This window comes from Rhinatrema bivittatum, chromosome 2 (genome assembly GCF_901001135.1).
Source record: "Rhinatrema bivittatum chromosome 2, aRhiBiv1.1, whole genome shotgun sequence".
NCBI lineage: Eukaryota > Metazoa > Chordata > Amphibia > Gymnophiona > Rhinatrematidae > Rhinatrema > Rhinatrema bivittatum.
Window position 1 is genome coordinate 335,687,994 of NC_042616.1, and position 24,587 is coordinate 335,712,580.

The window sequence follows — 24,587 nt, forward strand, 5'->3', positions numbered from 1 at the left end:
CATAAACTGCTATTAATCAATAGGGAATAGCCACTGCTTGTTGCTGGCATTAGTAGCATGGGATCTATTTAATGTTTGGGTACTTGCCAGGTACTTATGACTTGGACTGGCCACTGCTGAAGGCAGGATACTGGGCTTGATGGACCCTTGGTCTGACCCAGTATGGCATATCTTATGTTATGTTCTAAAAACTTTAATATTCCTAATGAGCCAGCCGAGAAAGGCCTAGTTGAATAGCTAGACATTGGCTTTTTTCTGGAAAGTGAGCTAGTTTGGTTTTTGGTGGTTGGGTAAAGGAACCTCATTCCAGCAACTGAAGGCTCTTACTGTTGTGCAGTTCAATTTGGCAGAAGTCATGGGGTAGGGAGGAAAGAGGGGCCTTTTGTGAAGATCGGTGCTGTCTAGCCAGGGTGTAGAAGGCAAGGAGATGGGTGAAACACTCTGGGGCCTATTTCTTCACACATCTGAAGACAAAGCAGAGGGTTTTGAATTTAATCCTGGTTTCAATCGATAGCCAATGTAGTCTGCAGATGATGGGTGTTATGTGGTCTGACAATTTTGGCCCCTATCAGGATTCTGGCCTCTGTGCTTTGCACGACTTGTAGTCATTTCAAGCAGATCTGGGAGATACTGTTCAGAAGAGACTTACAGTAATACAAATGACTAGCTATTAGTGCATAGATAATCGATGCAAGGTTATGCTGATTGAAGTAGTAGCATATAGTTGCTGAATCTGTTCAAGGTACATAAAGGAGACTCTCACTACTTTAGAGATGTGGGCTGCCATAGTGAGATTAATATCAAGTTGGACTCCTAGGCTTCATACAGAGTCTTTGAATTGGAGGGGTGTGTCTAATAGGGAGGGAATGGACTGTAGGGAGTTTAGGCCCCCTCCATTGTCTTTACAAGTTCCGTAATAATACAAACAGCTACCAATACTAGTGAAGCTGTCTGAAACATCTGGTTATGCCATGCTCCTTGATATTAGGGTTTATAACCATAGCTACTCCTCCTTCACTCTATTCCAGACTTCTTGAAAGCCTGATATAGCACCCTTTGCCTTCGGCTTGTATTCTTCCCTCTTCGGCCTGCTAAAGTTCCACAACACTGAACAAAAACTTAAGTCCCCACCCTCTCACCTCATTTTTCTACCCTTTACCATCTACCCACTTCTACTGTCCCAAGCATTTTAAAACTGTCATGGTATTGATTACTACTACCTCTGCCATTAAGCTATTCCAGGAATCTACCAACCATCTCCATAAATAAGTCTTTTCTCAGGCTTCTGAATCTTCATTCCTGCAAATTCATATTATGAACTCTTAACCCTCAATTTCCTTTTCTATGGAAAATGTCACAGTCTTGTACTTTACTGAAGTCTGTCAAATATTTGAATGTTTTTATCATATCTCCCCATCCCTTCTTTTCTCCAGGGAATACATTTTGAGTGTGTTAAGTCTCTCTTTGTATAATATGCTGTTATTTGAATTCCTTCAAATATACCAGTAGAAAATGGCTTTGAAATATTATGCTTCTCTTGAATGACTGCCATAAAGTTGAATGCTTCACTGTTCTCTGGCCAACTGTATATAATTAAAAAAGCTTAGCTTGATTTACTTTTAGGGCTGTCTTCCTCCCAGACTTATGTATCTTACAACAGAAATTCTATTTGTTTTTATGATGTAGTCCCTTCTTTTGGGTGTATATAATGCTGTATTTTGGTGTTATATAACTGCAGGGGCCATTTGAACTCAGCTGACTACTGAGTCAGTCAAGTACAGATGCCTTGATAAAGTAAAGGGATTAGTAACAGCTGCTTCTGCTCAAACATAGCCAATGGCTTCTTATATTAACACACTTCTCTGCTCCTTAATCTAATAATTTCCAAGTTCTAACATAGAAAGAAATATAGAAGATGTTATCAGATAAAAGCCATCTGGTCCACCTGATCTGCTCATTTGAACTTGCACAAGAACCATGTCTCTAAATCTATAACGGTCATATAAAAGAAAACATGTTCTTACACAGCATCTTCACTGAAGAAATCTTTTGCTAAACATTTTTATACCCCATAGCAGGTGTGCAATTCAAGTCAGCCAATGATGAGTAAAGCAAGAAACAGAAACTATACTTCCCAATGAAAGAATTAGTTGGCCATATCTTATCTCTTTCATTCGCCACACAATTACAACCAGTTTATAAAACTGAAGGACCATCAACTGCAAAGCATACAAACAAAAATATTCACCTGCTGTTTCAGATCTCTCAGGTATTTTAGTCATTTTCTGGTACCTTGTTTAACAAAAAGAAAATTGAAAAAGCAATAAAAGGTTATATGCAGGTGGCCCTGTACCAACTGTCGTGCCAATAAAGTTTTCTGAATCTACATATACACCAGGCACAGTGAAAGAGATCATCAAAAATGCTATTTGCTTTGATGCAGAAACTAATACTGCAAATTATCTGCAAAACTCAGCACCAATGAAATTTTGTGCAGGATTCCTCTGTCAGAATGACAACCTAGTTAGAACGTCTGCATTGCCGCAGCCATGTAGTATATTTCAGTTCCCTGTATGTACCAGGATCAGTCCAGACGGTGGGTTATGTCCCCCGTCCAGCAGATGGAGTCAGACAAGAACTTCTGAGGGAGGTGGCTCATAAGCCCACACCCTCGCTATCCCTCTTCAGTATTTTTCTGACTCCAGCAGATAGGAGCAGGGGAACACCGGTTCCCCAGTACATTGGCTTAGTGTAGTAGTTTTCTCTCAGTTTAGCCTTTGTTCATTTCAGTTTTGTGAGGGATCAAGTTTCTTAAGTAAAAAAAAAAAAAAAGAGGATTGTTTAATTTAAGGTGAGTCACTGTTGCCTGGCTCCCCTCGGGGCACTTGCGGACAGGCTTGTCCTTGTTTTCCTTCTCTCCTGGCTGCCTTTTCTGTCTGGTTCCTACCACCTTTTTCTTAGTTGATGGGGTAAGTGCCTGTTGTTCTTTCCTTCACAGGTTTCATTAGTCACATCGTGCTGCACCACTGGGGTGCACGTTGAAGGCTCCAACCTCTCCTCCCTCCCGGCCGATTACCGACCCGCGGCCCCGCGACGTCCCATTCCCCGGGGCCACCGCCCGCCGGGAGGTCCCATTTCTCGGAGGGAATTGGACATCTGGTCGGTGGGGGTGTTGTAGCGGTCGCGGATCGACTTAACAGGGCCTCCGGCCTTTTGTGCCCGCGCTTCCCCCCTCCCCCCCCTGCCGAGAGTATCGACATGTGCCGCGTGTGGCCGGATCGGGGGCCGACTCTCCAGAGAGGGGCTTTGCACCAGCTGCCTCCCTGGTGGGGAGGGCAGCTCGCGGCAGGGGGACGGCTCCGGAGCGCGCAGTCAGGACCGCAGTGGTGGACAGCAGCCACCCCAATCCCGCAGAGCGCGGGAATGGCGGCCATCTTGCTGCAGGTTCCGTCTGACTCCGGCGCCTCGGAGGAGGACGCGGCGGCCTCGTTTTCGGCCCTACCACCATTATTGGAGCCAATACCAGTGTCGGAAGCGTTGCCTCAGTCGGGGGATGCCTTGGCCATGCCCCCCCCCCCCCCCCCGGCCCCACCAGCTTTTTCCCCGGAATTCATAGTTTTAATGCATAATGCATTTTTGGCTCGGATGTCCTAGCCACTGGATCTCCTCCCCGGGCCGCCCACCCCCCCCCAAGTTGGCAAGAATGGATCATTTCCCTGGGGGAGCTCCACCCCAGGACATCGACCAGAGAGGGGTGGCGGCGAGCCCATCTCACGATTCTCCTGGACTGTCCAGAGGCTACCCCCCCCTGCGCAAGGGGGGGATTCGGTCCCAGATCCGGCTGTGGATGACCCTTTATTGGCGGTCTAGATGGAAGGAGACGACCCTCGGGTCCTGCGCATTTTCCAAAGGGACGAGCTGGATGACCTGATCCCGCATATCTTGCAGGAGCTGGACATTGATCCCCCGCCTGATCCACCAGGGCCCGAACCCACAGTGAAGAAAGGGGACCCCGTGCTGGCGGGGCTCCGGCCACCCGCGAGGGCATTTCCTACCCATCCTACGTTCCTCCAGTTGGTTTCTAGGGAATGGGATGCACCAGAAGCCACACCCAAGGTTAGTAGGGCCATGGAGAAGCTATATCCTCTCCCTGAGGATTTCCTTGAGCTCCTCAAGGTCCCGACAGTAGATTCCGCAGTTTCGGTGGTCACCAAACGCATCACCATCCCAGTCACGGGGGGCACGGCACTGAGGGATCTCCGGGACAGGAAGCTAGAGGTGTACCTCAAGAGAGTGTTCGAGGTGTCGGCGCTGGGAGTGCGGGTGGCCATCTGCAGCTCGCTGGCACAAAGAACAGGGCTTCGCTGGGTGCAACAACTTCTCACTTCGCAGGACCTGCCTCCAGAGGAAACGCGCCAGGCGGACAGGTTGGAGGCCGTCATTGCCTACGGGGCAGATGCCTTGTATGATCTGCTCCGGGTCCTCGCCAGGTCGATGGTGGTGGCAGTCTCGGCTCGACGCCTACTGTGGCTCCGGAACTGGTCGGCAGATTCCTCCTCCAAGACTCGTCAGGGTTCGCTTCCTTTTAAGGGCAAGTTCCTTTTCGGAGAAGATCTGGATCAGATCATCAAGTCCCTGGGAGAAAATGCAGTGCATAGACTTCCGGAAGATCAGCCGCGATCCACGAGATCCTTCAGTTCCTCCAGAAATTGATTCCACACTGAACGCCACTTTCGTACCACGAGATAACAGACTCCCTGGACTCCCTCCTCTCGCTCACATTCTTGGAACCGTCCCTTTCGAGGGCGCAGACCCGGCAAGGAAGGACTGGTCCATGGCACGTCCTCCAAGCCTCAATGATGCCAGGCCGACCCACGCAGCGATCCCCAAGGTATTTCTCTCTTCTACGAGGAGTGGGTCCAGATCACGTCGGATCAGTTGGTCCTAGATATTCTAAAGCACGGCTACGCATTGGATTTTGTACGGCCCCCAAGAGACAGGTTTCTCTTCTCTCCCTTCGGGTCACTTCAAAAGCAGATCATAGTTCGCCAGACGTTGGACCGGCTCCTCGCGCTGGAGGCAATCATCCCAGTGCCTCTCCCAGAGGTGGGCCGGGGCCACTATTCCATCTACTTTATGGTACCCAAGAAGGAGGGCACTTTCCGTCCAATACTGTATCTGAAGTCGGTAAACAAATCTCTCAAGGTGCCGCATTTCAGGATGGAGACACTACGCTCGGTAATAGCAGCAGTGCACCGCGGGGAGTTCCTGGCCTCCCTGGACCTCACTGAGGCATACTTCCATATTCCAGTCCTCAAGGTGCATCAACGCTTCCTCCGGTTCAAGATATTAGGGCAACATTTTCAATTCCAGGCTCTCCCTTTTGGTTTGGTGACGGCCCCATGAGTCTTCACCAAAGTCATGGTGGTGGTAGCGGCCACCCTACGTCGGGAGGGTATTTTAGTTCACCCCTACCTGGACTGGCTCATCCAAGCGAAATCCTTGAGCCAGGATTATCGGGCGGTCGACCAGGTGCTGCAACTCCTACAATCGCTTGGGCGGATCATCAACTTCGCCAAGAGCAGTCTCACTCCGTCTCAGTCGTTGGACTTCCTGGGCGCGAGATTCGACACGGCGGAGGGCAAGTTTTTCCTATGGCCGGAGTGGGCCCAGGCCTTACGGGATCAAATACAGAGTTTCTCTGGTCTCTCTTGGCCCACAGCTTGGGATTATCTACAGGTCCTGGGATCCATGGCATCCACTATTGATCTGGTACCCTGGGCCTTCGCGCACCTGCGTCCGCTACAGAGGGCTTTGCTTTCCCGCTGGAAGCCGGTGTCGCGAGATTTTCAGGCAATCCTCCCGATCCCGCGGGCAGCCAGGGACAGCTTACTCTGGTGGCCAGACCCCCTCCATCTGGCTCAGGGGGTATTCCTTGGAGACTCCAGACTGGATACTAGTCACGACAGACGCCAGCCTCTCGGGGTTGGGGAGCGGTCTGTCAGTTGAGGTCTCTGCAGGGACAGTGGACGCAAGCCCAAGCGCGGTGGCCAATCAACCACTTAGAAACCAGAGCAGTCCATTTAGCGCTGAAGGAGTTCCTCCCCCTCATTCACCATCAGGCGGTCAGGATACTCTCGGACAACGCGACCACGGTGGCGTACATAAATCACCAGGGAGGCACGAGAAGCAGTCACGTCTCCCAGGAAACTGACAAGCTCATGACATGGGCAGAACTGCATCTGAACCGATTGGCAGCCTCACACATTGCAGGGGTAGACAACATCCAGGCGGATTTCCTAAGCCGCCAACATCTTGACCCAGGAGAGTGGGAGCTCTCGGAGGAGGCGATGCACCTGATTGTCCGTCGTTGGGGGATTCCTCACGTGGACCTCATGGCAACAGCCCGCAACATGAAGGCTCCTCTCTTCTTCAGTCGCAGAAGAGAACGCGGCGCGGAGGGCGTCAATTCACTGGTGCTGCCGTGGCCCCGTCATCTCCTCTTCTATGTGTTTCCTCCTTGGCCTCTAGTGGGCAAGGTACTACAAAGGATCGAGGACCACCAAGGCACTGTGATTCTGGTGGCTCCGGAGTGGCCTCGCCGGCCATGGTTCGCAGATCTACTCAACCTGGCGAAGGACAGGCCCCTACGTCTAGGTCGTTTTCCACACCTCCTCCATCAAGGTCTAATATTTTTCGACGAGGCAGCTCACTTCTGTCTTGCGGCTTGGCTTTTGAGAGGAGCAAATTGAGACAACGTGGTTATCCGGTGGCCATGATCTCGACCCTCCTTCGAGCACGAAAGAAGTCCACCTCTGTCGCCTATATCCGGGTGTGGAAGGTCTTCGAATCATGGTGCACGGCACACGCTACACAACCGTGGCACACGTCTGAGCCCCAGATTCTCTCGTTCCTACAGGCAGGCTTGGAAAAGGGTTTAGCTTACAACTCTCTCCGAGTCCAGCTTGCAGCCTTAGGAGCTTTGCTTCGCGGGGGGGGGGGGCAGAAATTCCACTCTCCTTTCATCCGGATGTCGTCCGATTCCTTAAAGGAGTAAAGCATCTAAAGCCGCCACTCCAAGCTCCCTGTCCCTCTTGGAGCCTCAACCGGGTACTACGGATCCTTGGCGGAGCTCCTTTCGAGCCTCTACTCTCAAGGACCTCACTCTCAAGACGGTCTTCCTGGTAGCCATTTGTTCGGCCCGCAGGGTCTCCGAACTACAGGCGTTATCCTGCAGGGAACCGTATCTGTGATTCACTGACTCAGGGGTTACTTTGCGCACGGTACCTTCATTCCTACCCAAGGTGGTTTCCACTTTTCACCTTAATCAGACGGTGGAGCTGCCTTCTTTCTCCTCTGCTGACTCTCGAGATCTCCGCAAGCTTGATGTTAAGTGCTGTCTGATGCGTTACCTGGAGGTCACCAATGAGTTCCGGCTTTCGTATCACCTGTTCGTCCTCTGGTCAGGACCTAAGAAGGAACACCTGGTCTCTAAGATGACGATCGCTTGCTGGCTGAAAGAGGCTATTGCGGCAGCGTATACTGGCGAGGGAAAGAAGCCACCGATGGGGGTCCGGGTTCACTCTCTTTGCGCCCAAGCGACTTCCTGGGCAGAGAGCCATTCAGTCTCGTCGCAGGAGATTTGCAGGGCGCCCACCTGGAAGTCACCTGCATACCTTTGCTCGACACTATCCAAAACAGCCTGCCTCCCAACCACTTGCTCCCCTGCACAAACAGGGAACAGTCCCCAGTATCAAGGCCCACAATACAGAAAAAAACATTTTTGTGGTACTTTCCCTTCAACTATCTTAACACAGTGATGTGTGAGATCATGAATACCTGCATAGTTTTTATGCCATCAAGCATCTTTCCATCATATTTTTCATATAGTTTACTGTTTTCCTAGATATAAAGAAAATCCCAATACAGTGGACCTTCACATGAGGAACATGAATTATCTATAAGCTCTCTCTAGCATATTCCCATCCCTTAATTTTATAAAAACAAACAAACATGTTAAAACAGTATGTGGAGCTCATGCAACATTATCAAGGCAGTTTTACAAGAAAATCAAAAAAGGAAGTTCTACAAAAACAATTAAACCAGCAGAAAAGTTAGTGTGAGTAGACTGCTTAAAGCAAATAAGTTTTAATACAGCAATATATTACATTTTGACCATGGTTACTAGATTGGTCAGATTTATCTTTAGCGACTACTACTATTACCTGCAGAAGGCATATAAACCACGTGATGCTTCAAATGTTCCTTTTTTTTTTTTTAATGAACATTTAGATGCAGAATATTTATTTATTTATTTGCATGCTTTTATATACCGAAGTTTAGCAAAAGGCCTTCACTCCGGTTTACAGGTATAACATCACTTTACAAAAAAGATCAACGTTTACATTCATAACTGTGCGAGGTGGCGCAGGCCTTCACTCCGAAGAAACAATTAAGAGAACATAGGTTTATAAGAACAGACAAGAGGATTAGAAAGAAACTGTGGGAGGTGTTAAGACCAGAGACAAAAGAGTCATCAAACTGTATATGTTAATGCAGCCGGGTATTGTCATGGTATTTATGTCATCTAGCGTTAGTGGTTTCACTGTGTGGTGATATCTTGTGATTTTATAATTTACAATAGAGTAACAGCAGTAGGACGTAATAGGCTCAACTGGGTAGGATACAGGTGTACAAGCTGGCTGGTGTTTGTGGTTAGTAAAGTGCTTAACTGGGAATTGAGATTCTTGGGTGTGGCAGGGTAATCGAACAGCCTATCCCTTCTTTGTAGGCTTGTCTGAAGAGCCAGGTTTTGAGCAGTTTTCTGAATATTTTTGTGTTGTTCTGTAGTCTTAGGTTTTCCGGTTGGGAGTTCCAGAGGCGAGGTCCCGCTATTGATATAGCTCTTTTTCTTACGGTAGTGAGTTTGGCGATTGTGACTGATGGGATGTCCAGCTGTGCTTTGTTTGTTGATCTAGTGTTGCACTGAGAATTGAGTCATCGTATTATGGTGTTTAGGCATGTGCTTTCATTGTTGTGTATTGCATTGTGGAAAATGGTTAGAATTTTGTATTCGATTCTGCAATACTATTCAGGCTTTTCTGTTATTTCCCATTGCTTCTTCTTCTTCCAGCAGGTGAAGTGTGTACTCTACACCATATACTGTAACCCTCTAACTCATCAGTTTTAAACAGGGGAAACTCAGCAGTCTGACGCACATATGCAAGAAATAATTATGTGAAAAGTTTACATGTTATAAGGGATTGACTTCAGTTTTGAACACTCTTGGCTTCAAATCCAGTTTCTGCAAGCAGCTTCTCCATCAATACAGGTAACAAAATAAAACAAATGTAATGAATTGTCACAGACAAACAAGCACACTTATGTCAAGGCACTTTTCATCAGTCTTCTGCCACAGTATGACAGTAAATGAAAAGTTAATAGAATACCAGAATTTATTTTATGTTAGAGAGTTAATACATCCTATATATTAAACATGCAGCAGTAGCCCCAGTGTACCACCCTCACAGCACAGCACTGGCAGGAAAGCTGGTTATGCACTGGCACCAGAATAGGAAAGGTGAAAGAGCACAAGCAGACAGTGCATCACAAGAAAACACACCATCCTCTTAAAGTGAAACTGTATGCATTTCAGGCAATCACTTTTTGAACAAAACTCATAAAACTTAGCATATGACTGAAAGGAGTTGCTCAAGGGTTGTCAGAATTAAAAAAAAAAAAAAAAATCAGGTGGAAGGAGAAGTCTGGATCTCAACAGCTGTGAAGGTGGATGAAGGCTTCAAAATGCCATAGAGGCAAAAACTCATAATAAAAACTTTTTAAAATTTATCTGAAGCAAGAAACCTGTAAGGTAGTCGGTTGGACCATTAGATGACCTAGGGGTTAAAGGGGCTCTTAGGGAAGATAAGGCCATTGCAGAAAGACAAAATGAATTATTTGCTTCCATGTTTACTAATGAGGATGTTGGGGAGATACCAGTTCCAGAGATGGTTTTCAAGGGTGATGAGTCAGACGAACAGAACAAAATCACTGTGAACCTGGAAGATGTAGTAGGCCAGATTGACAAACTAAAGAGGAACAAATCACCTGGACCAGATGGTATGCATCCTAGGGTACTGAAGGAACTAACAAATGACATTTCTGATCTATTAGTTACAATTTGTAACCTATCATTAAAATCATCCATTGTACCTGAAGACTGGAGGATGGCCAATGTAACCCCAATATTTAAAAAAAAGGCTCCAGGGGCAATCCGGGTAACTATAGACCAGTGAGCCTGACTTCAGTGCCGGGAAAAATAGTGGAAACTATTCTCAAGATCAAAATCGTAGAGCATATAGAAAGACATGGTTTAATGGAACACAGTCAACATGGATTTACCCAAGGGAAGTCTTGCCTAACAAATCTGCTTCATTTTTTTGAAGGGGTTAATAAACATGTAGATAAAGGTGAACCGGTAAATGTAGTGTATTTGGATTTTCAGAAGGCGTTTGACAAAGTCCCTCATGAGAGGCTTCAAACAAACCCAAAAAGTCATGGGATAGGAGGTGATGTCCTTTCGTGGATTACAAACTGGTTAAAAGACAGGAAACAGAGAGTAGAATTAAATGGTCAATTTTCTCAGTGGAAAAGGGTAAACAGTGGAGTGCCTCAGGGATCTGTACTTGGACCAGTGCTTTTCAATATATATATAAATGATCTGGAAAGGAATACGACGAGTGAGGTTATCAAATTTGCGGATGATACAAAATTGTTCAGAGTAGTTAAATCACAAGCGGATTGTAATACATTACATGACCTTGCAAGACTGGAAGATTGGGCATCCAAATGGCAGATGAAATTTAATGTGGACAAGTGCAAGGTGCTGCATAAAGGGAAAAATAACCCTTGCTGTAGTTACACGATGTTAGATTCCATATTAGGAGCTACCACCCAGAAAAAAGATCTAGGCATCATAGTGGATAATACTTTAAAATTGTCGGCTCAGTGTGCTGCAGCAGTCAAAGAAGCAAACAAAATGCTAGGAATTATTAGGAAGGGAATGGTTAATAAAACAGAAAATGTCATAATGCCTCTATATCGCTCCATGGTGAGACCGCAACGTGAATTCTGTGTACAAGTTTGGTCGCCGCATCTCAAAAAAGATATAGTTGCGATAGAGATTGTACAGAGAAGGGCAACCAAAATGATAAAGGGGATGGAACAGCTCCCCTATGAGGAAAGGCTGAAGGGGTTAGGGCTGTTCAGCTTGGAGAAGAGACGGCTGAGGGGGGATATGATAGAGGTCTTTAAGATCATGAGAGGTCTTGAATGAGTAGATGTGAATCGGTTATTTACACTTTCGAATAATAGAAGGACTAAGGGGCATTCCATGAAGTTAGCAAGTAGCACATTTAAGACTAATCGGAGAAAATTCTTTTTCACTCAATGCACAATAAAGCTCTGGAATTTGTTGCCAGAAAATGTGGTTAGTGCAGTTAGTGTAGCTGGGTTCAAAAAAGGTTTGGATAAGTTCTTGGAGGAGAAGTCCATTAACTTCTATTAATCAAGTTTACTTAGGGAATAGCCACTGCTATTAATTGCATTAGTAGCATGGGATCTTCTTAGTGTTTGGGTAATTGCCAGGTTCTTGTGGCCTGGTTTGGCCTCTGTTGGAAACAGGATGCTGGGCTTGATGGACCCTTGGTCTGACCCAGCATGGCAATTTCTTATGTTTTAATTCTGTCAAGAATTGTGTGGAAGCTGGTGAGCAATGGCTTCTCCACAATAAAAGAAATCAAGCACAATTGTCTTTCATGGTAACATCTTGTTCCAGCACATTCTTAAATCCTTTTGACAGCCAGTTAATCACAAGGGGAGCAGAACTGTGAGGTCTGAATGATCCTAGTCATCAACTGGCATGAAGGTAACATTTACAAGAAGATTATCTAACATGGTGGTTCTCAATCTTTCGTGACTACCTTATCCATTTCAAGAGTGTAAGACGTGTATTCCCAAGGTCGCAAAAATTCAAAATTCACTTTTCTGTGGCATTTAACTGCTAAATAATAAGCATACACATCAGATACTGACATTCCTGGATTTAAACCAAGTCTAGCAGGAAGCAATTCAGCTTCAACGGCAGGGGAGAAGTAAAACTGATACTTCACGCATATCCAGCATAGCTCTCTGCTTCAATGGCAGGGGAGAAGAAAAACTGATACTACACGCATATCCAGCATAGCTCCCTGCTTCAACGGCAGGGGAGAAGAAAAACTGATACTACACGCATATCCAGCATAGCTCCCTGCTTCAACGGCAGGGGAGAAGAAAAACAACCAATAAGGGCTGAATAACATAGTCTGGGTAAAACAAATAAGCATGGGTGTAGCTTGCTTATTGCGGCGGTTACTTCCCCTACTACCCCTAACTAATCAAGCTTGATATTTCACTTGGATGCAGCTCCATCACTGCTCTCTACATTAATGGTGGGGGTGGAAGGGAAATAGAACCAAAGAGCTAAGAGAAACAGATAAGTATGAGAGAAAAATGTGTGAAGCTTGCTGGGCAGACTGGGTGGGCCGTTTGGTCTTCTTCTGCCGTCATTTCTATGTTTCTATATGTTTCAATGTTAGTGCAGCAGAACTGGCATTGTTGAGATAGCTGGAGTGCACATTTCTTGCAGGGCTTTGCCTTCTCATTCCAACAAATTGATGCAAGTTTACAGCTTGGGAAAGAAATGAAGGAAGCTGCAGAGGCAGTGAAGGAATGTCAGACAATTCATGTTTACCTTGCTCATTTTAGGGAAATGAGGGTGAGGGTATGAATATTCTAGGTGGACACTTCACGATCCACCTAATTTTTCCCTACATAAAAAAAAAAACAAAAAACAGTTTATGGGGTATTCTAGATAAGCATGCAGATTGCTAACAAGGAATCACCAAGAGTAGAGAGGATGGTTCTTCCTTCACAGCAGAAAGTTGCTGTCTCTAGTAGTTTGGACTCCCCTCTTTCGTGCAGTAGTGGAATGGCTTTCGACCCCCCTAAAACGTTTCCATATACTCCAGACTGAGAACCACTGATCTAACACTTATATGAGGCAAAAGGGTGATCCGGTAACTTTATATGAAAATAAGTAGCTCTCTTCAGGATCCATTCTGCTCCACTCACATGGGGAGAGGGGCTAGAAAATATAACCTAAACACACACACAGGTGACCATACTCTGCTATGGCAACAGATGAGAAAAGTATCAGGGCGTTGTGCCAACGTGCGCAACAGCCCATAGTGACAGCGAGGCTGTCCTGCCTCTTGGCTCCCTGTCCTCCTTCCTGGCTGGTTGATGCGGGTGCACGATGCCGGGGAAGGGAAGTGGTGACACATGCTTGTGTTCGGCCCCTCCCCTCCCCCGGATGCCAGTGCGCCCGTGGGGGCGACATCATCAGCACGGTGATGACACGGGCGGCCCCATTTAAATGGCTAGCATGTGCCCGACAGCACTCTTTCCCTCCCTGGCTGGCGCGAGCAAAAACCGCAAGTACAGGGCATCTCACAGGTTACATGCAGCGGCAGCCTGATCACAGGCAGGCCCTTCTGTGGCTGAACACACAGAGCATCCAGAGAAGAAAGCCTCTCTGGCCCAAGGGTTGAGAGCCAGGTTAATAACACTGAGGCTGTAGGTTCAAAGCCCCCCAGGTCAGTCGTGCCCCATTGGTTTTCTGCTTGGGCCTTAAAACACAGTAGGGAAGCAGTGCCCGAAGGTTCCTAAAAAAAAAAAAAAAAAAGAATTTAAACGGAACCAGCTATTTTGTTTTAGGTTTAAGGTTTATTAATTTTTCTATACAGTCACCTCGGTAAAACCATCATAACGGTGTACAATGCATCCAAAGCATGAAAATACAATAAAAAGGCAGTCAATAAAAATAAAACTAAGTATAATAATAGAAGCATCGTAATAGTTAAAACAACATAAAATGTGTTGTTTGGTTTTGCGACCGCGATCTGACTCTGCTTGGCGGACTAGGGCAGGCACACGTAGCACTGACATGTCCACTGCAGCCAACCACAATATGGCTGAAATTGAACCACGTGGATGCCGAAGGGCCGCGAGAGGGGCCCCCAAAAGACGAACAGCCATTGGTCTCCACAGACCACTTAGCTAGGGAGGTAGAGGGCCCGATAACGCCCTTGCCTCCCCTAGAGAATGCTATCCTTGTGCCGTTCGAGATGCCTTCACCCCCTGTGGGCCTTGACGTGCACGTTGCGCACCCTCAGCCAAACCCCATCGTCGAAGCTCCAGTTATTCTCGAAGAATCCGTTGCTATGTCTCCGGCTGAGTCGACAAATGGACAGCCACTCGATGGGCCGAGATCCAGAACAGGGAGTCCCCCCTTTTGCAAGAGCCAGCTCTGCAGCATTAACTTCGCAGCCAATACCTGCAGGATGGAACGCTGCTTGGACTGGACCAGTGATTAGCCCTTCTCTGCACAGCATCTATTGGCCCCCCTTGCAATCTTGGGCACCACAATACCCTACAACAATGCCAAATTACTCGGGCACACAGATGGCAATAGGACAACAGAACGCTTGCTGCCCAAACCGATCTCTTCTCAGCGCACCATACGGTATGGTGCCTCAGCAATGGGGGGCTTGACCTTTGCAACCTTGCCTCCCAAACAAGACACACAGGAATCACCGGAACAGGGCACAGGCCTGTGCAATTCTCCTGTGGGCACTCCATGGCCGCAAACCACACAACAGTCACAGACACGAACATATAGGAAATGCAGACTGCTACAACAGCGGTTCCCTCATGCACAGAGCAAGAAGGGGGCAATGCTGAACGTTCAAATGCGACATCTGCAACATCTCCCGACATTGGAGTCGGTACAGCTGAATCCGGGGGCACAATTGCGGGTGAAACAACCGGTGTCACGCAAAGAAAATTAGGCGCAGATAAGGGTGAGAGCACTAGTAAAGGGGTCAAGTGAAGGAATAAGCACAGGCCTAAGGCCTGGGCAGGGACAGACTCCGGCAGTTCATCCTCAGAGTCCTAATAGGCTGAAACATCATCAGACGAGGACCAAAGAGGGACAGAGAACACAGCAGATACACTGCACGGGCCCCCGGCATTGATGTCCTTGTCACAGCTATGGGAGAGTGTCCCCAGATCTCTTTGGAAGAAAATCTAGGAACGGGCATATATTGATATCTTCCGAATCATGGAGAGATGAAGACAAGGAGGTGGCAGGAAGGCAAACGACGCAATCAGGCACCCAGCGTTAACAAGCCTGTAACCCGAAACATCACCAACTGGATGACGGCATTCCTGCAGATGACGAGTGTGCTCGGACAGGAGGATCCTTCGCAATACGGACCCATGCTGACCTACGCAGACACCATACTGGAAGCTTACGCGAGTACGAAGGCTGGGCCTGGTTAAATTATGACAAGTTGTTCCAAGAAAAAGGGCATGAGGCAAGCTTCCTGCCCCATGCCAGTGGCGGGTGGCACGAGCCAGTGGGGATGACTTGTTCAGCCCGGATGGCCCCCTTGCTCAGAGACCACGGCGGGGGACCAGGCATTATAGGATGCCTTGCTAGGTAACACGGCGGGTGGCCAGGGGGAGGCACCGGTCTGGTGCCGGGATTTCCATCTGGCTCATGCCAGGAGTAGATTTTACTGTTTCGTTGTTATTAATAAAGCTGCAACCTTTTTCAGCCACATCATTGGTTTCTTTCATTTGTTGCGGGTTTGACCTCCGAGGGAGGGGTGGGGATAGCCGGGGGCATTAGTGACAGGTCTCGGTGTTCATTGGAACAGACAGAAATGTAAACAAATGCTTCTCTTCCTTCCTAAAAGATAGGACATTCCAAGTCAAACTGGGCAATCAGATTTCCAACACCTTACCAATCGATGCACGTGTCCCCCAAGGCTCAGCACGCTCGACCACACTATTCAATATTTATCTGCTGCCCCTAAGTACACTACTAACAAACCTAGGAATCAACTTCTTCCTATATGCAGATGGCATTCAATTCTATATCCCCTTCGACAAAATGTTTTTAAAAACTACGTTGATTCTGTCAACATACATGAAAGCAGTACAAAATAACTTTCTCAATTGAAACTAACACTAAACCCTAAAAAAAACAGAAATTGTATGGTGATGAAGAAATACCATGATAATCAAGCCACCAACCCTTGACCTGGAATTCTTTAACATCACTCTCTCAGATCAAGTATAGGACTTAGGAATACAGCTCAATGAGAACCTCACAATGAAAAAGTACATAAGCAAATCAATGAAAACAGGATACACCAAGCTGAGAATACTGCAGACTGAAAGCATTACTAACAATTCAGGACTTCTGAACTGTTTTACAAATTCTAATATTCTCAAACTTAGATTACTGCATCTCACTATTACTAGGTCTATCTTCAGGACTACTAAAACCACTAGTTATTGCAAAATGCAACTGCTAGACTAGGAACAAGGAAATTTGACCACATCAATCCCTCATTAATAGCATTGCACTGGCTTCTGGTACAATCTAGAATTCATTATAAAGTATTAACTCTAATTTTCAATATCATCAACAACATTAACCCATGCTTAAGTGGAGTGACACTTCAACCATACACACAGCAGAGAACCCTAAGATCACAAAACAAAGGACTTCTAAAGTTGCCTACAGCATGGAACACACATTTAACATAAATAAGAGACCAAATGTTTTCCATAGCAGGCTCTAAGCTGTGGAACTCTCTTCCAGAATCATTACGATTGATAACAGAAAGAAAGAGTTTCAAACGTGAATTGAAAACTTGGTTGGCTCTTTAGAAAAGCATATGACTTAGTATAAAAAATACCAAGATACCGATAACCCCACTACCGGTACCAGAGATAATGATAGCAAAGTGAATAATAATTACTGAATGATGTAAAATGAAGTGATAGTAGAATTAGTATTTGTATTTACTATCGATTGAATATGATCTAGAATATGGAATTACTGCAGTATTGAACGGATGTCAAACAGAATGAGAATGCTGACCTAGAACATGAATGCTGAGTTTGTAAACTGTTGTGATCTTCTGTTGGAACGATGGTATATTAAACACCTAAATAAATAAATAAAATCTGTCTCTTCTTTTCCTGACTGGATGACTAATAGATCAAGTCTACAACAACAGAATCAGAAAAATTACACAATCATTTTAGGGACTTGGAAAATAAGGATAATGAATGCCAACAATGCCAGACTGTAATTGTTGCCCGAGAACTCAAGCATGACAACATTTACATCACTACTCTGCATAAGACACAGCAAGGACAAGGCCAGCTCAAGGAGCAATAAGTGGCTAAAACTTCTTTGGAAAAGAACAAGAAGATCACTGCTAGCTTTATGGAGTTGGTTTTATCACTAAAAACAAACTCATGGAGTGTACTAAAGAGCCATCTACCAGGATGACAATGTTAATGTTGCTCCAACTTGCTACCCAGCTTAAAAAAGACATTTACATTTTGCATAAATTGAACTGGGAATGGAAATCTACTAAATAAACTTTCACATACTTATCTCATTTCTACATCATTGGTGCCCTGAGAAGAGATTTCACAGGGCCCCAAGGGTACTGGAGAGCCTGATCTTGAAAAAAACAATCCCCAAAAAATACATAGATCTCTTGTCTCTGGCATCTAACAGACCTATCTCTAATAAACCAGGATGTGAAAATCCTACCTAAAATTTTAGTAGCTAGGCTTCAGAGGTCTGTGCTTTCCATGACTTAAAACATAAAACAAGATTTGTCCCTCAATGGCATTTTGTGGTTAATATTTGTAAACTGATTATGGTAATTTACAAGACAAGGCAGAGGGATGATGGGGGTGATGCTGGACAGTTTGGAAGCAGAAGAGATATTCAACAAGGTTTTCTAGCAATATATGCCTTGGGGCATGGAGAAATTTGGTCATAGTGGGGGCTTCATACAATGGATAAAGTTATTCCATTATAATTCCAAAGCTATGGTTCTCATTAGCAAGTTGAGATCCAGCATTTTTGGGGTGGGGAAGGGAACCAGGCAGGATTGCCGATTGTCTCATCTTCATTGTCATATAAGAGTTACTTATCATAAAACTGAGAGGTATGCAAAATATAAGGGTATCCAGAAATCATGACAACAGTTTTTGCAGATGACATGCTTCTATTTATTGGCAACCTCAATAAGCAGTAGGTAGCATCAAAGAAAGAATGTGCAGTTTGGTAAGTTTACTGGTCTTTGCATTCATTTTAGCAAGCAGAAGCACTGCACCTACACAAGAAGAACATTAGACCATGGTGGAGAGGGTCATTCCTATTTAAGGGTATATGACCTACTTGGACATCATTATTCCAGTAGGGCTCCACCACCGTTTGTATGATTTGAATATAAACAAAGTTACTAACAACACAGGAAAATTATCGGACATTTGGAGGTTGCTATCTGTATCACTATTTGGAGAGTCTGTCTTAGTTAAGGTGGCTATTATGCCCCAAATTCTTTACCGTCTGCAGATGTTACCCCTCATTATCTCAAAGTCCAACCTAAACTGGCTTAACAGACTTTTCAATAAATTTATACAGAGCGGTAGGAATATTCGTGTCTGATTAACCAGGCTAATACAATCTAAAGAACGAAAGAGCATTGTATTCTCAAACATATCATTATAACCTGGCTTGCCAAGTCAGACATATCAAAGACTTGCTCATGTACCTGGCAAACCATAATATTGTTAAAAGGCAAGGTCAAGTGCTAAAACCTTCGTCTCTTAAGAACACATTACACAGCCCTCCTAGGACACTAAATAAAAGATGTAAAGTCTAATATCATAAGATCTGCTGTGGTGACATGGGTCAGGTTGAGAAAATATTTTAGTATCTACTCAAATAATTAGATTTTTCTGCCTCTCTCTGAAAATGTGCAGTTTATACTAGGAAAGAATGATCATATCTTTTTGGAATAACAAGGGAAGGGTATACAAGCCATCAGGGAAGATTACAGATCCCATTAGTAGAGTGGGTTTATTTCCTTCCCTCAGTTACAGGAGAAATTTAGCCTACAGACCTTGTTTCTATGCCTTATTGCAATTGCTATCCATGGATACGAAAGATAAGAACATAAGAAAATGCCATACTGGGTCAGACCAAGGGTCCATCAAGCCCAGCATCCTGTTTCCAACAGTGGCCAATCCAGGCCATAAGAACCTAGCAAGTACCCAAAAGCTAAGTCTATTCCATGTAACCATTGCTATTCCATATAACCATTGCTATTCTTATTGATTACCTCAAATAAAGGGAATAATCTTGTCTTCCTGCTATTGATCCCTGGGAAGTAATGATAAAGATTTGTTTTTGAATAATTTAGCAAATAAATGGCAGAGGGGAACAAAAGAACACAAGACATGCCATACTGGGTCAGACCAAGGGTCCATCAAGCCCAGCATCCTGTTTCCAACAGAGGCTAATCCAAGTCACAAGTACTTGACAAGTACCCAAACATTAAATAGATCCCAAGCTACTATTCCTTATTGATTAATAGCAGTTTATGGACTTCTCCTCTAGAAACTTATCCAAACCTTTTTTAAACCCACTTACACTAACTGCTGTAACCACATCTGCTGGCAATGACTTCCAGAGCTTAATTATGCATTCAGGAGTGTTATTGAGATGGTAGAAGCTGAGGTTCATCTAGGCTGTTTAATATATAACAAGAAAATATACCCTAATTAATTAGGTAAGCAAGCCTATATGGAATGCCTCACAGTGGCTGATTTCAGAGCTATAACTGATGGAGATGTATGCATAAATGTATTTTTTGTGCATTTATTATAGTTTACCCACTTCTGTTCTTCTCCTTTACAGATGGACTCAGCAGAGGAGCGCACAGGCAGATGTTTCAGGACTTCCACTAGCCCCAGTAGGTGGGGGAGAGAAAGGAAAGGTTAACATACTTTAAACACAAGTTTCAGGATTATTTTTAAGCTTGTATTTTTTTTTATTAATGTATATATACAGGGTAATTTTCATATAGCCTATGGGGCTTGCAACATGCAAGTCCATTTTGAAACAGAAATCCCCATGCAGGGTTTCCCTTTGAAAATTGGGTTGGCCTTGGGAATGGAGCTGTGTAAATTTGCACCTGATGGAGCTGTGTACATTTGCACCTGATTTGAAGTAAGTACAAATATATCCAGAGGAGGTCCACGCAGAGCTTTCAAAACGAAAGAAATATGTGGATTTTCCTTCCCCTGACACCAGACTGACTCTGCTTCAACCCCTATTGAATGAGAGCAAAAGCTGTTAATGTATGGGGGAAAGCTTTTAAAATTGCCCACATAAAATATTTGGGCCTATACCCCACCCATGTTTCAAGTAGGAGACAACCCCAAAACATTCTAGCTAATGCGCTCTCCTGCTTCAGCTTGACACATCTGATGCAATGTATGATAATCTGCCTATAAGAGTAGAGGCACTATGATCTCACAGTGCTGCAAGACAAGCAATGCATCTCAGGGTTAATAAAGCAGCCACTGTAACAATGCCTCCAGGTTTGTTTGCTTTTTTTGTTTTAAGTGTTTCCCATATGTGCCTTCTCAAAAATAAATCTCTTATAATCTGGCAATTTAGGGGCTTAGATCAACCACATTCCTGTTGAATTCTCAGCACAAAGATTAGTTCAGCACATTCAGTATCACTTGATAGTGTGTACATTTTATGCAAATAGTTAAGAGGTGAGAGAAACAGAATCGTGGGGATTGCCTGAGGTGCATAGAGTTTCCTTTGCAGAACCAAGCCCCAAGCACTCTAGGTGTGATATAAGATAAAGAAAAGCCCTTACCCCAGTCCTGTTCATACAAAACTTGGGAAAGGCACCATGATTCACTTATTGGCATGCATGGATGTACAAAAAAACAAGAGGCTCCGTGAGACTTCAATACTCTGAGCCCGCAAATATAAAAAGCAGAAACAACTACTTTTTCTCTCTAAAGATGATCAAACATAAAATTAATAATGGAAAAGATTTATTCACAATAACCTACAGAGGAATTTTTTGGAAACACACTTAAGATACATTTCTGTCATAGGCATGATTTCAATAAAAGGGGCTCTCAAGATCTGGATGTTGATTCCCAAGTTCCCCAGCTCCTAAAGATAAACATGGGGAATATGATTTTCAAATGAGTTTTATGAAGAGTAAGTGAACCATAAAAAAAATACTTCTGACTCAGTGCAGCTGCTTATCATCAGAGAACCATCATGATTTATGCACAGTTATATACTATTATCACAAATGCAATAAGTTAGGAGTCAAATATTTGAAACAGAGCAGGGGACAAGGCAAGGCAAAACAAAGTATGACTCTAAAACAAGTTAAAAAAATGAAACTAAAATCTATGTGCTGACTGAAAAAGCAGTTGGAGATGCAAGGATGAGGACCTTGGATAGTGCTGGGAAGTGGCAAGTATTCTGTGGTGTATTTTTTCGTGTTCCAAAACTATTGTGCTTTGCATGATATTTCTTAATCTGAAAGCAGTTTCATAATACAAGATATGGCACAAAAGAAAATCCTGTAATTATTTTCCCTGTGAATGGAACAAGTACCTTCTTCATCTCCATATTTGCTACCCCCCCCCACACACACACTTATACACATAAAGAGCTGGTACTCTGAAAGCTCTCGCCTGGGACTTTGTGGACAGCAGCTGCCTTCCCTCCATCTCCATGTTGGAGAACATTACCTCTGAACTGCGCCCAATACCAGCTGGCTCCAGAGAGCAGACTCTACAGCACTAAAACCTGAGGCATGGAGCAGCACAGTGCTATATTTTAAGGAAAACTCAAAAAAGGTAAATTCATTTCACAATGCATTCTCCATGCTACCACTAAATTGTACAGTTTCTTGTCAAAACTACACCACTGATCCAAATTGCTGCTAGGAGAAGAAAACTAAGTGAATAGGAACATATTTAAGCAACTGGATTAGCATCATTTAAGAAATAACACCAGATCCAACATAAGCATTTCAGTGTTATATCATAGTGTGTCACAGCAACTCCATCACTGTTAAGGATGTGCACGCAGTTAAAAATAAAGAAAACTGTTCCTTTAGTATAGGAGTGATTTTTTTGGGAGACAAGGCGAGGATAGGGGTCAAGATAATAAGACAATGTATGATAAATTCTTATCATCACCTATGGGCTAAGTAAATAGCAGCACCCCCACCTCCCATAGCTCCCATCCTCTCAGTGTAAACTGAAAGCACTCCATAAATATAAGACTTGTTCGTTAACAGCCTACTCAGACATTTTGGGATTCACATGCACCTGAAATACTTTGCCTGACCCAGGGCCTTCTATCTGGATCAGGGCCTGCAGGATGTTCATCACTTATAAAGAGGAGCAGGAAATCTCAAGTAAGTAGAAAATCTGGAATGCTAGAGAATGAAATTCTGTCTCTGATATGCTTGTCATATACTCAGAATATTAAATACCACGTCTACAAGAATCTGAGGGACCATGAATTATTTTTCTTAATTTGGTTGTTTAAGAGAGATGCACTATATGCTCCATTAGAAAAAGAATTACATTTTTTATCTTTTTCTATGCAGAAGTGATTTACAAGACAATCTCTGTTTGCTAAATCAATGTAGTGGTTAAATCTGAGCTTTCTTTTTAAAAAAAATAATTTAGGAAAAAGAACACATCCATTGTAGCACAATATACGAAGAAGCTAGACAGCATATCAGATTTGCCTGCTGGTAGTATTATAGAGCCTTCCCGAAAATGGCCACACCTAAAGCATGTCTGCCTTGGGTTGTGCTTTTCTTTCATGCTCACTAGTCAATCTGCAGGGACTGCAGAGAATGTATTATGAAAAATCTCCAGTGGTCAGATGACCAATATCAACTAAAAAGATGAATCTGACTACGGAGTTTCCATCAGTAGAGCATATATTCATCAAGCTACAAAAGCACTGTGGCAGAAAACCAATGGCAAGGATGAAACAGCAGGTGGCCAAATAACACAGATCTTGAACAGGATTTCTAATGATGGGAGATACCACCTTTCCAGGTAAACAATCTGGTGGATGCACATCACTAAGTTGTGTTAAAAGAACAGGACTGGAATGACTGGGCAGATAAACATCAAAGTCATAGGTCTTAGGAACTTCTTACCAGCCTTCTCAGACTTCTCTTTCTGCTCACGGAGCTCATCAAGCTGGGTGCTCATCTGCTTGGCCCGGCCACGCAGCTGAGAAATTTCCTCCTCTTTCATTTCCAAGGTTTCATGCATTTGTCGTTTGGTTTCTGCTATTACCATGCCCTGTATATAAAAGAGAAAAATAAAAACAATCAGGAAGCGAGATCTTAAGGAGCAATCAAGGAAAAGACTTATGACTAATAAAGATTACAAGCCAAAAAGCAATGAAAAATGCTTCACTGGTAGAAGAATAATGAAAGGTTCGTCAAAAAGAGAAAAAAGAAGACAACATTAAAGCTCAGGAAACCTTGAGGAAAGAGATGCAGGAGAATACTCCTAGCTTCAATAACAAAAAGACACAGTAGAAGTTGCTCCACAACCACTATAAGACCATAGAGTGATGCAAAAACTTTTTGAAACTTTTAGAGTTTGGAATGCACTCCTTTGGTCAGCTCTCAACAACATATGCAATTTGCACACACATACATCTGTTCTAGGAGTTCATTTTTGGAAAATAAAAGATGACAAAAGATGGTCTATAATATTTCTAAAACAGAGCTTCTCTAAGTTCCTGTGAACTCCACCACTCTTGATAATATCATCTTGGACATGACGCCTCTTTCTCTACCAGGAATTTTGTCATTCTCATCAATCATTCCTTATCCCTTTCTTAACCAAGTTTCATCACTTTCAATTTTTGTCATTTCCAAAGTTCTCTATGACCTTTAAAATAATTTATGGTTCTCCCCAACCCTACTGGTCATTCTTCATCTCTCGCTATGCCCCTTCCAGCTTACTCCATTCTGCTAGTCATACATTTCTGGTTTTTCTTACCTTGAAATAGGTTCCTTCACATTTTTGGGCCTTTTCTCTTCTTCCCTATTTCTCTGGAATCCTCCTCCTCCTGACCTCCAAGAATATCTTCTCTCCTCTTTATGAAGTTCAAACTGAAAACCTCTATCATCTGTCTTTCCATTAATTATTATAAACCTCTCATCTTCACCCTTTGCAGTGAGGACCGGAAGCGCGCACCGTTAGGCGAGCGAATCTCAACCCTTTCAATTCTTTGGCTGACGATCAGTTTAATGGTGGTTAAAGAGGATTGGTAAGTATAGCTTTGGGAAATCTTTAGACTTATAAAAGTGTGGCGAAAGGTGAAATAGTGGGATATATTCTTTAGATTTTGTGTGTGTCTGAGGTAATAAGCAAGCCAGTGATAGTTACTTCTAGTGTCTATCTTCCCACCCACTCAACCCTTGATTTTTAGGCAAGAGACACTTTCTCATTAAAAATCAATCAGGCTCTTATCTTAATCATACTACTGTACCAACCCTTATTGAAAGTTT

General features: G+C 44.1%; 1 protein-coding gene across 6 annotated transcripts in view; it reads right to left on the bottom strand.

The window, feature by feature from the left end:
* Positions 1–24,587, bottom strand: part of GOLGA4 (golgin A4) — a 456,386-nt gene that overhangs the window by 189,996 nt on the left and 241,803 nt on the right. For 5 of the 6 annotated variants that reach the window (XM_029589809.1, XM_029589811.1, XM_029589810.1 and 2 more), the window contains one exon: positions 23,217–23,364. In XM_029589809.1, coding sequence (XP_029445669.1) covers positions 23,217–23,364 — 148 coding nt within the window. Of the gene's footprint in view, positions 1–2,248; positions 2,287–23,216; positions 23,365–24,587 lie in introns of those variants that run through there. The other variant, XM_029589813.1, reaches the window with a different exon arrangement.